Source organism: Lynx rufus, unplaced genomic scaffold, assembly GCF_022079265.1.
Source record: "Lynx rufus isolate CCGP_SWC_20201006 ecotype Redwood Valley unplaced genomic scaffold, mLynRuf1.p SCAF_11, whole genome shotgun sequence".
Taxonomy (NCBI): domain Eukaryota; kingdom Metazoa; phylum Chordata; class Mammalia; order Carnivora; family Felidae; genus Lynx; species Lynx rufus.
In genome coordinates, this window is record NW_025814825.1 from 43,466,512 (window position 1) to 43,483,000 (window position 16,489).

The 16,489-nt window shown below is 37.5% G+C and overlaps 1 protein-coding gene across 1 annotated transcript in view; it reads left to right on the forward strand.

The window, feature by feature from the left end:
• SLK (STE20 like kinase) overlaps window positions 1-12,485 on the forward strand; it is a 54,930-nt gene extending 42,445 nt beyond the window's left edge. Inside the window, exons 13-18 of the mRNA XM_047073410.1 lie at window positions 3,496-3,625; window positions 4,297-4,421; window positions 5,187-5,375; window positions 5,911-6,036; window positions 6,949-7,062; window positions 11,308-12,485. Of these exons, the coding sequence (XP_046929366.1) occupies window positions 3,496-3,625; window positions 4,297-4,421; window positions 5,187-5,375; window positions 5,911-6,036; window positions 6,949-7,062; window positions 11,308-11,454 (831 nt within the window). The 3' untranslated portion in view covers window positions 11,455-12,485. The remainder of the gene's footprint in view (window positions 1-3,495; window positions 3,626-4,296; window positions 4,422-5,186; window positions 5,376-5,910; window positions 6,037-6,948; window positions 7,063-11,307) is intronic.
• Window positions 12,486-16,489: the final 4,004 nt, after the last annotated feature.

A 16,489-nucleotide genomic window follows, 5' to 3' on the forward strand; every position in this document is an offset into this window, starting at 1 on the left:
TTTAATTATGGATATGGTCAGAAAAGGCATATTAAATGTGATCATAGTTCCATTTAACTTTAGTTTTCACTATTCAAATTGTATAAGGAATAGTGAGTTGTTCTTCCCCTTGCTGTAGTTTTAAATTAAGTCTGGAATTCCAGGCTGCATTCTTTCTCACAGTTTCTATGGGGAAGTGACTAGCTCACTTAATGCTATAATTTTTGTTTTTGATGTTTGATATACACAACTGGAGTAGATAGAATACAGCTTGATTTCACCCATTCCTTTCCCCTCTCCTGAAATTAGACTTATTTTTTTTATTATTATTGGCAGCTGTTGGACTCTGTAGTTTTCTAAAGAGTAAGCAAAACAATTTTTTTTAATGAGAGGGAGAAATTATGAATTAAGATCACTTTTCTGATCATTACCATTTTTATCCTTTGAATTAGAAATAAATTCTGTACAAATAGCCCAATATAACATAACCCTTTCTTATAGTTTTCTAGAATCCGAAGTTGTGTTCTTAATATTTATAGTTGTCTGATTAATATGACAAAATTCCTTATCAGCATTTAAACTTACACTTTTAAAGGGTGCATTTTATAGTTGCTGTGTTGATTTAAATTGTTACTTTTATTGATCAAATCCATCTTTTTTTTTTTTTGGGTAAATTTGTTCAGTCTTTTTGGAATGTAAGATCATTTTTCTTTCAGATCTTAAGAATAATTTCCAATTACAAATTCCAATGTGAATGTGTTATACTTGGCTTTTGTAGTTAGGAAATTTAAAGAAAGCTCACTAATATCAAAATTTTATTTCTTTTGAAGTAACAAAATATACGAATTAGTATGTGAGGGACCTGGACCTTTCAGGTAATTTTTACCTTTAATATGGAAGATTATTTGAGGTGCCTGGCTTGCTCAGTTGGGAGAGCATATGACTCTTGATGTTGCAGTTGTGAGTTCCAGCCCCAGTTTGGGGTAGGGATAAATAAATAAATAAAAATAAATATAGAGATTAAAATAAATGAAGGAAGGAAGAAAAGAAGTAAAGAAAATTGTTTGCATAGTATTCTTGACTATGTAATTATCCAGACTTTGCTTAATTATTTAAGTCCTTGGCTCTGTAAGACAACTGGTGTCTTTGCTAATTCTCATTGTTGAAGGCACTTGCATACACAGCCTACCTTGACTCTTACCTGTCAACTCTTATTTTACTTTCTGGAGCAGCACAATGGTAGTTCTGCCTCCTTCTGTATAACAGTCTTAGCTCTTATTTTCCCCTGATGGATTAGCTGCTTCAGGACAGGCTTCTGTAATTCTTTCCATTATTCATTGTGTGGCATGGTTTCTAGACCCTGTATTCACAGCTTTCTGTTTTCTGTGGTTTACTTTTGAACTTCTGAAAATGTGATACTAAGGGAAGAGACCCACTATTCTTTATGTGGGCATACAGAAACCAGTTTGGGATCACTAGAATGGAAGGTCCTTAAAGGCAGTACTGTCTTTTCTTAATTTTAGTAGCCCCTTTAGTGGTACAGTGCCTAGCATTAGTAAATACTTAATAAAGATTTTCTTTGAACTGAACTGTCATCTTGCTTAATCTAGACAAATATAGTAATATGACCAAGAATTAAACTCACAAGAAATTCCATTTACTTTTTTAGTGGCACTGGCATGTATTTACTCTTCTTAATTTTCACATAAATATTTATTCACCCTCATCTTGTACTTTTGCATTTACTTGAGTCTAAATGTAGTATTTATATTTATGGTAGTTAATTTGGGCCCATTGTTTCTGTCTACAGAGATATTTTTTAAAAGTCCTTTATACAAGTTAATGGTACAGATGTGAAAACCTTTTGCTATATCTGCAGGTTATATTAAGTTATAGATTATATATTAAGTATTGTACAAGTTTGTACATAGAAATTTTACTATGAAATTAGAGAAACAATTTAGTTTTTATTATGTGATATTTACTGTAGGAAAATGACCAGCTTGAACAACTTTCTTTGTTATAATTGCCTAAAAAATAGGCATGGAGATTTCATATCTCTTTAAATAAAACTCAAAAGGCCTTATTCTAGATAGTTGAAATTAAATATTCATTGTGGCCTTTTTTCTGTGATAAAAACTTGGCTGTGGTGAAGCTCACAATTGTATTTTACAGAGGCAATTCATTAGTCTTTCTGCTAGTGTGTAATTGTATTTATGCTGAAGTACAAATTATGACACAGATGAGACAGCAGTATCTATAACTCCAGATTACTTTAACAGGGCGTCATGAATGGTAAGACCTAATTCTCACCTCCAGACACATAGTAAGGCATGCACCTTAAGGAACATGGCTACACTCACTCTCAGTGCATTGAAGACCAGGCTGGTAGTGATCCAGATCCTGTCAGACTCTGTCAAAGGCACAAAGAGTAGATCCAAAATGGACCTTGAGGTTTTATCTTCTCTTGGATGTGCAAGAGGAGGGATTATAGGTGGAGTGGCACTTCAATCTTAAATTTCTAAATCCACACTCAAATTGATCAGAATATCCCTTGAGCTAATCATATATAGACTGCTGTAACTGCCAAAAGAGGGATGGAGAGCCGAACATTTACTGGCAAAATTTACATTTCTTCAATTTGGATATTGTTCCTTTTCTTCTGTGAATGTGCAATCTAGCATAAAGACCATAAGTCACTTTAACATTTCCTTTTCTTACACAGTTATGGAAGGATTTTTTTTAAAGCATAAATTTTTGCATTTGGGCAAATAGTATGTACTCAGTAAATATTTGTTGAATGAATGAGTGAATCCCAAACATGTTGGCAGAAGTTTTTGACTATCAGGAATTTGTGTGTGTGTGTGTGTGTGTGTGTGTGTGTGTGTGTGTGTGTGTGTATTTATTTATTTATTTATAAAATGTAACTCACTTTATGAGTCCTAGATCACATTTCTCTAGCAATGCACTATTTCTCATTAAGTCCATAAACTGTTGTTCTTTTTAGGCACATGCTAGAGATACAGAAACTATTTCTCTGTTAGTGTTGCCATGGTATTACTTCCTAAGTCTTTATTTCTTGGAAAAATAGAGGTGTTAAATATTCTGATATGTGTTTTACTTATTTGCTCTTTATTCTCTTTTTCATAAAAGGCATTTTGTTTTTTCTTGTTTTATCCACACCATAGTGTAATGAATGATCAGTTTTAGAAGCTCTAAATTTATTATTTTCCTAAAGATGTTCATATCATAGGGCATTCTGAGTGGGTGACTTCTTTCATGTGTATTATTTTTAATACTGAGTTTAGAGTATTATGTATCCTAGTACTTTTTTCTGGGCTTGAATTGAGTGACTAATACATTTATATATTGCTATATAATTGGTGATTTTTAAATCCAGTTAACTTTAGAAACTTGGTTTAGAAATCTTGATAGCTACTAATGTATATAGTCATATAGATAAATGGATGTTTCACTCAGTAGATGCTTATTAACTCATGGTTAACTGTCTAATAGGAACAGGAATTTGTTCAAAAGCAACAACAAGAATTAGATGGCTCTCTGAAAAAGATCATCCAACAGCAGAAGGCAGAACTGGCCAATATTGAAAGAGAGTGCCTGAATAACAAACAGCAGCTCATGAGAGGTATGTGAAATTACACAGCATATGTGTATATATAAAATGGTGTCTGAAGACCATTGCTAAGATATATGTGTATATCTAGTATCCATAATATCGAATAATTGGAAATTATGTGAATGCTTTCCTTTGCTAAAGTGGTAGAGAGATAAAGTTGAAGTTAATAAGAGGAAAAGCTTTATGTAAAATTTTAAGCATTTAAATTTTTAAAATTCTTTATAAAGTTAAATACTGTAAGACATAGAATGAATGCCTTCGTGACAGAAGTGAACATAAACATACAATCCTTAAAACATCTTATTGTGCAGATGATGCTAAAGCCTTACCTGAATAGTTTTGTATACTCATTATGCCTTACAATTGTTGGTATACTTAATGGCATCATGACAGAATGGGATTTTAACAAAAAGCTTAGATTTTTTTAATTTTTCATTAAGATGATTAAAAGGAATTTTGGTATTGTGGGTGGGGCATTTTCTGTTTATAGAGCATCAGAACAGAATGGTAAATAGTGGTAGATATTATCTGTCCATTGGTAATATTTCATTTATAGTTCACAATGTCAGTGTGCGTATAAGTTACTGTATGTAGAACACATTTATGTAAATATTAAAATGAACTCCAAAGTACATTAGTAAAAAGAACAAAGTGACATTTTGAAAATTGCTTTCTTCTAGCTCGAGAAGCTGCAATTTGGGAGCTTGAAGAACGACACTTACAAGAAAAACACCAGCTGCTCAAACAGCAACTTAAAGATCAGTATTTCATGCAAAGACATCAGCTACTTAAGCGCCATGAGAAGGTTAATGAAAGGAAAATTGGTTTACTTTTTGTTCATTTGAAGTTTGCAGAGTTATTCATTTTTGAAACTTCTATTTCGTAGAGAATGAATTTTAGATTTCCTTTCTATTTTTTTAATCCTAAAATTTCTTTGGTGAAGTTTGGAGTAATTAATTGTATCTTGATCATGATTGCAAACTTCTTCTCTATGAGTTTCATGGAAGGTGACTGATTTCAATGCTTAAGTCCTCTTCTACATTATAATCTTCATGCTGTCTCAAAGGTAGCTATTGTGGCCCCATTTATGGTTCAGATACCTTAAAAAATGTGGACTTTCTGACTTAGTAATGAGAATTTCAATATAAGACTCTTATATAAAGCTTACTAATAGCTTTATTTTTGTTATAAATTATATTTTGACTAAAAGTTTGCTGGTTGATAATACAACAAGGGAGGGAGTGATTTTGGGAAACAACACAAGAACATGTTTGAGCATACATGTGGGTACTGAGTATTAAATTATATTTAGGGGCACCTGCATGGTTTAGTCAGCTGAACATCCAGCTATGGCTCAGGTCATAATTTCATGGTTTGTGGGTTCAAGCCTCACATTGGGCTCTGTGCTGATAGCTCAGAGCCTGGAGCCTGCTTTGGATTCTGTGTGTCCCTCTCTCTCTGCCTCTCCCTCGCATGCACTCTGTTTCTCTCTCTAAAATAAAAAAATAAATAAAAAATTAAAATTTTAAATTATATCTACATCACAAGATTGTGTTTGATACTTTCTTAGGAAACAGAACAAATGCAGCGTTATAATCAACGACTTATTGAGGAATTGAAAAACAGACAGACTCAAGAAAGAGCAAGACTGCCTAAGATTCAGCGCAGTGAAGCCAAGACTCGAATGGCCATGTTTAAGAAAAGCTTGAGAATTAACTCAACGGCCACACCAGATCAGGACCGTGACAAAATTAAGCAGGTAAATAAGCCAATTATTCTCTTCTTTTTTAAGTTTAAAAAACTGGAATGTCCTTTAGAAGTGTCAGATAATTATGTCGTAAACATTTCGAGCCCCTTTGGGCTTGTTGGTATTTTCTTTGGCTCTGTGGACTGGGCTGGTTATGTGGCATATACCACCTTAGTATTCCTAGGGTGGTGGCCACAGAGGGCCCCAGGCCCCACACCAGCTCTTGGGCCCTAAAACCAACCTTGGGAATTAGGTGACTTGCACAGCTTTTGAAGTTAAAATGTAGGGGCCTCACTGTGCTTCTGCAGTCTCAGGTACCCCACATAAATGAACTGTGGTCACTGATCAGGTAGGAGGAACAAGGTACCAGAAGTCCACCCCCCGTCCAAAGCCGTAATGTCGACTCCAGCTTGAGTCACAGTACGTTATTCGTGCTTGCAGCTTTAGTTTATTGTACTTTAAGATTTGTTAAGTTCCTTAATTATTCCTTTAGAAGATGCAGAAATTATATTGCTTGTTAACAGTATTTTCTTTTTCTTATTTATAGTTTGCTGCTCAAGAAGAAAAGAGGCAGAAAAATGAGAGAATGGCTCAGCATCAGAAACATGAAAATCAAATGCGGGATCTTCAGTTGCAGTGTGAAGCCAACGTCCGAGAGCTGCATCAGCTGCAGGTCAGATAGAGAAGCATGAGAACTGAGCTGGTGGGAGCAGGGCAGCACAAGTGGTGGTTTGGAGAAAACAGTAGCTAACTGGGATAAACTGTACTGTACTCATGGAAATGCTGGGATTGAGAGATTTGTTTTCTGTATAGACTCGAGTAAAGATCAGGTTAGTATCATAGGCACTTGTTGAGAGTTTATATAACCATGATTAATATAAACATGAAGCTAAATTGTAAACCTAAGAAGTTGAGTCTTTCAAAAGCAGTATTGAGTTATTTGTAGTCTCTTCTGCAAAGAAGATGACAAAGTTTTCAAAATGAGGTAGGTGGTTTTGTTGGCAGATTCCGCATTCAAAATTTCATTTAGGGAGAAATAGTTCATTTTCTTCTAGGTTTTTGAAAAAAGTGATGGACTAAATATATGAGAATTTTTCTCAAGACATTTAAAGGTTACCCTAGGGGGACTGTTTTGGGACCTTACCTGGAGTGTGCAGCCCACCCAGTATATAGTCTAAAATGTTTAATATTTCAGAATAGTGTATACTTTATGGATACTCTTCATATTCTCTTAATTTACTAAAGTAGAATAGTCCTGATCCCACATTCTGGCACCAGTGGTAAATGCATAAGAAGATGCCCTTTGAAGTGTCAGTTTTATGAGCAAACCTTCTTAGAAAGGAAAAGTAGGATCAAACTAATTCTATTTTAGTTCATTTCATATGGTAACAGTTCTAACTTCTAAACTTGCAAAAATGAAGCTATGACTCATTTCATAGTTCTTGGCCCTGGGTTTTTAGAGGAGAATCTGAACCTCAGTAATAGTTTGATGTTTGATGAGTACTTTATTATTTTGAAAGGTAATTATATTTGTGAAAATTTGCTTAGTTGATTGGAAATTTTTTAACCCAAACTTTATTTTCAGAATGAAAAATGCCACCTATTGGTAGAACATGAAACTCAGAAACTCAAGGAATTAGATGAGGAACACAGCCAAGAATTAAAGGAATGGAGAGAGAAATTGAGACCTAGGAAAAAGGTAATTTTAAAAGCTTTAGTTAAAATATGTTTATGTTCATCCATTCATCCACCCAGTTATTGGCTGTTTACATAATATATATCAGGTACAGTGTCAGGGACAGGAGATACAGAGATGAAGAGACAAAGCCCCTGTCCCTCAAATGTTCAGAATGTAGTGACACACGATTACAGATGAGTAGGATCATTGCTCTGAAGGAGGTAAGTATAGGAGATGGGACGGGAACATAGTGTTCAGGCCAAAGCAGAAGAGTGCTTCAGTCTGGGAAGTTGGGGAGGCTTTACAGAGAAGATGCATTGTAAGCCAAGTGAGACTCAGGATGAGTAAGATCTTGCTAGGCATACAAACAGATTGGGGTGTGATGGGCAGTCTAAGTACAGTGATGAGAATGGGTGAAAAGGGTGTGTACAGGAATTGTAAGCAGCTCCCTGTCATTGGGGCGCTGGGGGAGTGTGCCTTTGTGTCGGCATTAAGGAGGGAGAGAAAGAAGGAAGTGATGACAACTCAATCTGGACAAGTTGGCTGGAGCCAGATTACAAGGCCCTCATACGACAGTAAATTGACAATCTAGTAAAATAGGGAAGGCTTCCCTCCTGCCATCTAGCTCTCAGCCATCTTCCTTTTTTGTACTTGCTTTTTGATTCCCTGCTGGCCTGGTCCAATTGGTCAACCATTTCAACTCATTTTTTTTTTCTGTCACTATGTGATCCTCTCCCTTTGCTAACTCTCAAACCTTTATTTTCTCTTGGGCTTCCTGCCTGCTACACCTTTTGACCATTCCTTTCTTCCATTTATCCAGTTAGTCAATTAAATATATGTAAGTAGCACCTACTATGTGCTAAATGTTTCTAGAAAAAGTGAAATGACCAAGTCAGTTAATAGTATGGCTTTTTTTTTTTAATATTTAAATTTTTTTGTAGAGAGATCACAAGTAGAGGAGAGGGGCAGAGAAGGGGAGAGAAAGAGCGAGGGAGTGTCTCAAGCAGGCTCCACGCTGAGCTGACATGGGGCTCCATCCCATGACCTGAGCCAAAATCAACAGTTGGACACACAACCAATTGAGCCACCTAGGTGCCCCAGATAATCAGTATGGCTTTTTAATTTAAACTTTATTTATTGTTAAATTTTTGAATAGGTAATACATTCATGTGGATTGAAATTATAAAAGTAGGGAAGGACCTTTCTCCAGTTTCTTTAACTCTTTGCAGTCTAGCTTTCACCTCAGACTCCCCAGTTGAACTCATTGACTGTGGTCATAAGTGAGTTGCTAACAGCCAAATCCTATGGTGTTATTGAACTGTTGTTAAAAATCTTCTTTCTTAAAATTCTCTTCTCATCTGACTTTTGTGACTCTCTTCTTTCTCTGTGCCCTTTATCACTTTTTCTCTGTCTTCTAGTTATCTGAAACATAGACATCTCCCATCTTTACACCCTTGATGATCCTGTGCCTAGTCATGGCTTCATCTATCGCATATTTAAGGACAATTCCTGGGGCACCTGGGTGGCTCAGTCAGTTAAGTGTCTGACTGGCTCAGGTCATGATCTTACTGGTCATGGGTTCAAGCCCTCGTCAGGCTGTATGCTGACAGCTCAGAGCCTGGAGCCTGCTTTGGATTCTCTTGTCTCCCTCTCTCTCTGCCCTCCCCTACTCGCATTCTGTCTCTCTCTCTCAAAAATAAAATAAATGTTAAAAAAAAATAAGGATGATTCCAGAACTTGGAGGGGTTCTAAAGTCCTGCAGATCCGGGTTCAAGGCTTAGTGCTGTCATGATTAATTCTGTCACTTAACATTCCTAAGCCTAGTTTTACTCATTAGTAAAACAAAGATGACACTACATACCTAATTGGGGTTGTTAAGACAGTTGAAAGAAGTGATGTTTTTTCAAAGACAACACTTCCTAGTACCTGAGCTGTAGTTAGGGTTCAGTGAATGTCTGCTGTTGCTATTATTTAATTTATTTTTAGAGAGAGAGTGTGCACATATGTGTGTTAGGGGCAGAGAGAGAATCTGAAGCACGCTCTGTGCTATCAGCTTGGAGCCTGATGCAGGGTTCAATCTCATGAACTGTGAGGTCAAGACCTGAGACAAAATCAGGAGTCAGACACCTGACTGACTGAGCCACCCAAGTGTCCCTGCTATTGCTATTGTTTATTGTCTTATTATTGGTTCATGTCCTAAGCACCCATTTTCCACCTGGATGTTCCATTCCTTCTTATATCATTCAGGCCTCTGTTCCAACATCTCGTCGAAGGTTTCTCTTTCTGATGACCATATATAAAATAGCCCCCATGCTCCCCTCAGACATTCCCTGTCCCCTCACCTTTGTTTTCCTTCATAACATTCTTCACCAGCAGACAGACACTTGTTTATTGTTTGTCTTCTCCCACAAGAATGTATGCTCCTTGAAAGCAGGGACATTATCTCTTTGTTCACTGATACATATCTGCTTCTAGCACAGTTCCTGGCAAATTGTAATGATCAATACATACCTGTTGAGTGTTTACTGAAGATTGTGAACTCGGAGAAGATCAAACTGAACTCAGCAGCCTTTCTCCTTCATCTCCACCTCACTTTTCCCACGTTCAGTCCCACCCACCAATAGTGTTCTTTCTGATACCCCGTCTTCTTAATTACATCTAGTCTAGCAATGTGAATTATCTTTCATTTCCATCACATCCCATTTCTTTTTTTTTTTTTTTTAATTTTTTTTCCAACGTTTTTATTTATTTTTGGGACAGAGAGAGACAGAGCATGAACGGGGGAGGGGCAGAGAGAGAGGGAGACACAGAATCGGAAACAGGCTCCAGGCTCCGAGCCATCCACCCAGAGCCTGACGCGGGGCTCGAACTCACGGACCGCGAGATCGTGACCTGGCTGAAGTCGGACGCTTAACCGACTGCGCCACGCAGGCGCCCCCATCACATACCATTTCAATGAGATGACAAATAACTTTGACTCTCTCTTTATAATATTTCTCTTTCCCATTGCTATCATTCTGCTTGCTTAAAATTGGCCTTCTGATCTCGAGTTCCTTTTCGTTTCTTCCTACTTGCCCGCTATCACCAGAGTATACTCAAGAATGTCTCTGACACTGGCATTGTGGTATTGATAAATCTACAGTTCCATCAGAATAAAATAGAAATGCTTCATTTTGACTTGGAAGCTGTCATAGTGCCATACATTGGCCGCAGTCAATTTTTTTTTTCTTTTTTTAATGTTTATTTTTGAGAGAGAGAGACAGAGTGTGAGTGAGGGAGGGACAGAGAGAGAGGGTGACACAGAATTTGAAGCAGGCTCCAGGCTCTGAGCTGTCAGCACAGAGCCAGATGCGGGGCTCAAATCCATGAACTGTGAGCTCATGACCTGAGCCAAAGTCAGACGCTCTACCAACTGAGCCATCCAGGTGCTGCGGCCACAGTCAGACTTTCTAACTGCATCTTCCACAGGCCACTTTCTGCCTGTGCATATTCTGGTATTGAGTCTAATCACCATTACTCACACCAAGTAAGTCTGTGGTTTCCTGTCTGTGTGCATTGTTTCAGTCCCCTCTGTCTGGCATGCCTTCCACATCCTGTCTATCAAATTTTTATCTTTCCTTCAAGGCTGAGCTCCTGTTTCACCTCTGAAAAACCTTCCTGTTTCTTTCCATTTTCTCCTAAACTTTGTGCCTCTACAGCAGCACTTATCCCTGAGTCATTTGTCCACAAAGTCATCGATACCTAGAGTATTTGTCAAGTACTTACTACATTTGCTCTGTATTGTGTAAAGATGAATCCGCTTTAGGGCTTACCTTCAAACAGCTTATTATCTAGTGTGGAAGAAAAGACCTGCACACCAAAAATCAAAATAAAAAACAGAAAACGGAAAGTGCCATGTGGGAGAGACAGGTAATAGTTAATAATAGATGCCATCTTTTGAGTGCCTAGTATGTTTCACATTTAATCCTCACATAGCAACCCATTGAGGTAGGTGATATAGTGATATAGTCCCTATTTTACAACAGAAGAATAAAATGCATCTGTAATAGGGAGAAGGTAAGTAATTGACCCACGTTATATACATTCACATGGCTGAGCCAGAGGCTTGAGTCTAGGGCTGTTCACAGCCTATTCTAAATGTTGAGCACTCTGGTCTTCCTTAGGATAGCATACAGAGAGAGTGTTTTGAGCAAATAGTTTTATTCTTGGCTGTCAGAGTAAATTCTATTTGTAATACCATAATTTCTTTTTCCCTTCCTTTTTAAGACACTGGAAGAAGAGTTTGCCAGGAAACTGCAGGAACAGGAGGTGTTCTTTAAAATGACTGGGGAGTCTGAATGCCTTAACCCATCAGCACAGAGCCGGATTTCCAAGTTTTATCCTATCCCTAGCTTGCATTCCACAGGGTCGTAACAGTAGGAAGCAGTCTGTGGTTCGGTTTGGCTTTTTAAATATGTCATTCTGTTCTCTTCATCTTCTGCCACAATCTATATCAGAGAGCTTATGAAGACAATCACCTGCCTCACCTTCTAGGTGTTTTTTGTTTGTTTGTTTGTTTGTTTAGCAAAGATGAAGGGAAAGGAACCGTGACAGATGCTAGGCCATGTTGGCGAAGTGGCATCTTGCAGTAATTCCCTAAGGTGATTTTGTATATTAATCTTAAAAATTGTGTTCTTTAGACACTGTTAGGTGAAATACTTTAGAAATAAAATGTTTGAGGTGTTTGTTTTTTTTTTTTTTAAAGCTGTTAGGTCACTGAGTATTAGTGAATATCTTTTTACCTGACCTAACTTCTCAGTGATGCCTAAATTCTGTAGTTGCAACTCTGCTGTAGAGAGTTGGAATAATTTTATTTTGGTGAATCTGCTCTCATGAAAAAGCTATGAGTTGCTCAAAATACCATATTGGTTGAGTAAATAAATCTATTTTATCTTTAAATAGCAACAAACTTTTTAAAAAGAAACATTATTTCAATAGTTTGTCTCAAATAATTACTTTCAGTCATGAGCTAAAAATTAAGGGTGCTAGTTTTATTAAAATAGTGCCTAAAACACTAAATTTCATTGGAGTCTAAAGTAGGATTTTCTCTTGACTCAACAGGGACAAACATCCTTAGCATTAAACATTATTGTATTTTAAGTCTTGCTCCTGTTACCATTTGATGAAATTTCCATCCTAAAATCTATGTTTTGCAAGGTTGGAAAGATGTAAAAAAAAAGTAGCTTTTATATACTGAAATTCGGCATGTAACACTCACCAAATTAAAAGTATAGACTTAGCATTCCAGCTCATTTCCTAAAATAGTCTGTGAGCTGGGCAAGGGACCTCTTCCATCCTAGCACACTTCGTCCATTGAAGGCTCTGCAGGCTCTGCGTTAAATGTACTTTTTGAAATTAATCTTAAAAGAGGCATTTGTTCAGAATACTTTTTCAGAAAGCATTTATTTTATTTTTTTTTTTTTTTATTTTTTATTTTTGGGACAGAGAGAGACAGAGCATGAACGGGGGAGGGGCAGAGAGAGAGGGAGACACAGAATCGGAAACAGGCTCCAGGCTCTGAGCCATCAGCCCAGAGCCCGACGCGGGGCTCGAACTCACGGACCGTGAGATCGTGACCTGGCTGAAGTCGGACGCTTAACCGACTGCGCCACCCAGGCGCCCCCAGAAAGCATTTAAATAAAATACTTAGGCACCGTCAGAAATGACTGTGTTGTTGAGAGAAAGTCATTTGTATTTTGGTTTTATTTAGTTCCATGTTTAAATTATTTGATTTGAATGGGAAAAGCCTGACACCTTTACCATCTGGTTGCTGATATGTGTAATTATTAATGAAATGTTCACTCTTGGTCCCTCTTGCGGCTTAGAATTCCAAGCCCGCGTCAGGTCAAGCAATATTATGAAATGTACTTGGGTCGGTGAGACGGCACATTTGTAAATCATGCTTGCTGCTTGCCACTTCCAGCCTGTTCTCTTCGAAGAGTACCAGGTACCAAGTTGTGGAAGTTTCATTTTTTAGTTACGTTACATTTGAGGCTGGTGAAAAATTCAAGTGTAATTTTGTGGGAACACTGATTCATATTAAGAAAATGTAAATATGTGTAGTAGCACTTTCTTGCAGTTAATTTGAAAACTTTGAATGCTGAACCTTATTTTGTCAGTGGTTTAGATGATTTAAAAATGCATGTGTGATTTTAATTTTGTAATTGTTTTGACAAGCATAATTTCTTGGACAACTTTGTAGGTAGCCTTAACTTCTGGCCAAGTTTGTTTTTTATAGAAGTATATATACATATATATATATATACATATATATATATATATATATTATGTATGGTTGTAAATTCATACACTTATCACATTGAATGTGTTGCTGTATACAAAACTCTTTTAATGCTTTATTCTCAAATGCTGGGTTGAAAAATGTTTTGAAAGCCTTTTAAAGTATATATCTTTATAAAGTAATATTCAGGATGATGATGGAAATTGTTTATATTATTATGATAAAAATGACATTATAATGTTACCCAATGTATTTAATGATTTATTTGCAGAGGGAGAGAGGAGGAAGGTTCTTACTACTCTCTCCTTTGAAATTTTCAGTTTATTGGCTTTATAAAAAGAATTCAGGTAGTGGACATTTTTTCAGTATCTTTTAAAGGATATCCTGTGTGCTAAATAGCTTGTGGCACATAATCAATTTAGTCTGAATATTTGATTCTTTTTATTCTTTTCAACTTGTCGTGAGAGTATTGAATAAAGAAAAGAGGCTCAGAGTAGAATGGTTGACACTCTGGTAAATTTATTAGCAAATCTTGTAAAACCCTTAAAACTGCCCTTTGGATTCAGTGTCCTTGCTGGAGTTCTCTTTCATATGTAACCATACTCATGTGGGTGCAGGACTGCAAAATGATACATACGTAGAGATGAACAATTCATTTTAACGCTTAAGTTACACAAATCTTTGCAAAAAGCATTTTGTTACAGAATATGCTGTTTTTACCCATCCCCGCTCACTTCTTGTTAAGCCCTATATTCAAATAGATAATAGTGGTCATTTGTTCTTGCATGAAGTGTAGGTGGAGAACTGGGGGCGGGCACAGACTTCTTTGAAGTCAAAGGGTACAGTCAGACCCATTCCGTTTTTGGTGGTGGTGTTGCTCTGGCAGGATGTGCTATGAAACACATCAAAGAAAGTCTGTGTGTGCCCCGACGCCGGCCTCCCTCTTCTCCCTGCGTGCTCTGAACACACCGCACGCCACACTTCTGCAGGCCTGGCTCCAGAGCCAGTTGCACCGGGTTGCCTTTCCTAGTCCTGTCCGTCTGTAGTTGAGTGTGAACTGCTGAGTTAGCTGCTATTCTTTATGGAGTCACAATTAAGCTTTTCTTACCCTTTCCAGTGGGCAGTCTGTGGGGAGCGGGGGGTAAAGAGGAAATTGAGAGTGCTTATACTTTGTTGAAAATATTAGAACTTTCCTGTGACAGGACATGGCAAATTGTAATTAAATATAAACCGAACCAGAGCTACCTCTAAGTAGTGTTTCCTCAAGCACAAAGCTCTCAGGCATATGAGACCCGCTGTAATGGAGGGTCTCTGATTTCTTGAGCATCAGCGAGTTCAGAAGTGACTGTCTTTTGTACTCTGTTAGTTCCCTGGTGACTACACACTTTCTCCCATTCCACACTGTGCTTAAATGACAAAGACTCTTCTGAGAAGCCAAATTCTGTCCGAGATTAGCTATAGATATTGATTACAGGAGAGCTTAGAACTGGCGTGGAAGAGGAGTTACTTTAGCTCCAGTTCTGAGAATCTTCTGATGAAATACATCACTTCTTTTCAAGGAGACGATCTTTTATAGGAAATGGGATATTTTAAATGCTTTTCTTGAAGGCTCAACAGTTAATGTCTCTATTGTTGCTAGTCTGTGGCTGACATGGTTTTGACATGGCTTTAAAATTTCTGCTAAGCTTGAGTAGAATGTTACACCAGTTTTAAATGTTGGCTGCAGCTTTTGGTGATCCTTTGCTGATTTTTTACAGTGTAATAACCTCATAAGCTGTTTTCAAAATGAGTTTTGTTTCTGATTATGCCTCTTGTCTATTTGGGAGCAACATGTCTTTTCAATCATGGGATTGACAACTGAAAAATAAAGTTATTTCTTAATCTACTCTGGCAAGTGGTCTTTTATTAAGAATCTTTGATACTGGGTTGTCCTGCATGAAAACGTTTGGCAGCATTTTTTGGTCCTAGTTACATCTTAAACCCTCACAGTCCTCCAAGCAGCTGGACCCTTCCAGACTTGCTAGTGTTCCCACCCGACTCATCACCACACACAAGAATGTAGTTTTTACTGCTAATTTGGAAAGGGGGTGTCTTTTAGGATATAACCCCCTCCTTTGGGTGGTGCCTAAAATAGTTCCATCGACATACATATATACATGTATGTATGTACACATATATATTCCCCCCCCCCCCAGGATGGATCTTTTTTCTCACCAAATACTTCACTAACCGTATGACCTCATTTCTGCTAAAAATAACCTCTTTTCCATCATTGATAAGTTCATGCAAGATTCAGTAGACACTAGGCAGCATCACTTGGCAGGTTTTTAGCTTGGCTGGAGGGAGGCATAGCATGTCATTTTCTAATCCAGGAGCATCACACATTTTTGAGCTCATTCTTTTTTTTTGTTTTTTTTTTTTAAGTGAAAACAGGCTCAGATCCATTGCCATCCAGCCGAAGATTTATCTCGTTATCTGTCCTTCCCTTTCTGGTTCAGTCAGAGAAAGTAGCAGGTTTGGACCTTTATCCTGTTTCGCTTGAGCATAGGACTCTATGAAGATTCTGGATAGCTTGGAAAGGTAAATCGAGTAAGGAAACACTCCAATCAAATCTGATTAATAAAGGTAAGAACGATCAAAGGGGGTGTAACACTTGAGCCTGTTAACTTGATTCAGCCTTTAAGCCTTAAGCTATTAAAAAGGTGTGATGTGGTAATTCATTAAACAGTTGTCATTACATAGCAAAAAGTTTGAAATTCCGAGGGCCTTATGAACTCATTTTTTGGAATTCCTATGATGATTCCTAGCAGGTAGCTGTCAGACTGTGATAAAGGAGGCTGGCAGACCACGTAGAATGTGGCCTCACTGTGTGTTGCCGCTAGTTCAATACAGAACTAAAGGGTCCGTCTTCCCAGGACAGTATGTGAGGTACTCAGAAGAGACCACATAGAAAGTAAACTATCCAGACTTTTTTAGAAGGTGGAGGTAGAGAAGATTTATTTTAATCCCATTTTTAATCTGGCAATTGAGAGTCATGGCTTGTAACATTTCACAAGTTGGCCAAGTGTAGCCTCTTCTGAAGTTGAGTGATTGTACTGTGCATTTCTGTGGGACATTTGATATTTGTGCAGTTTTCCTGTTAGTTTCGGTCTTCTGCATCTTGTGTGT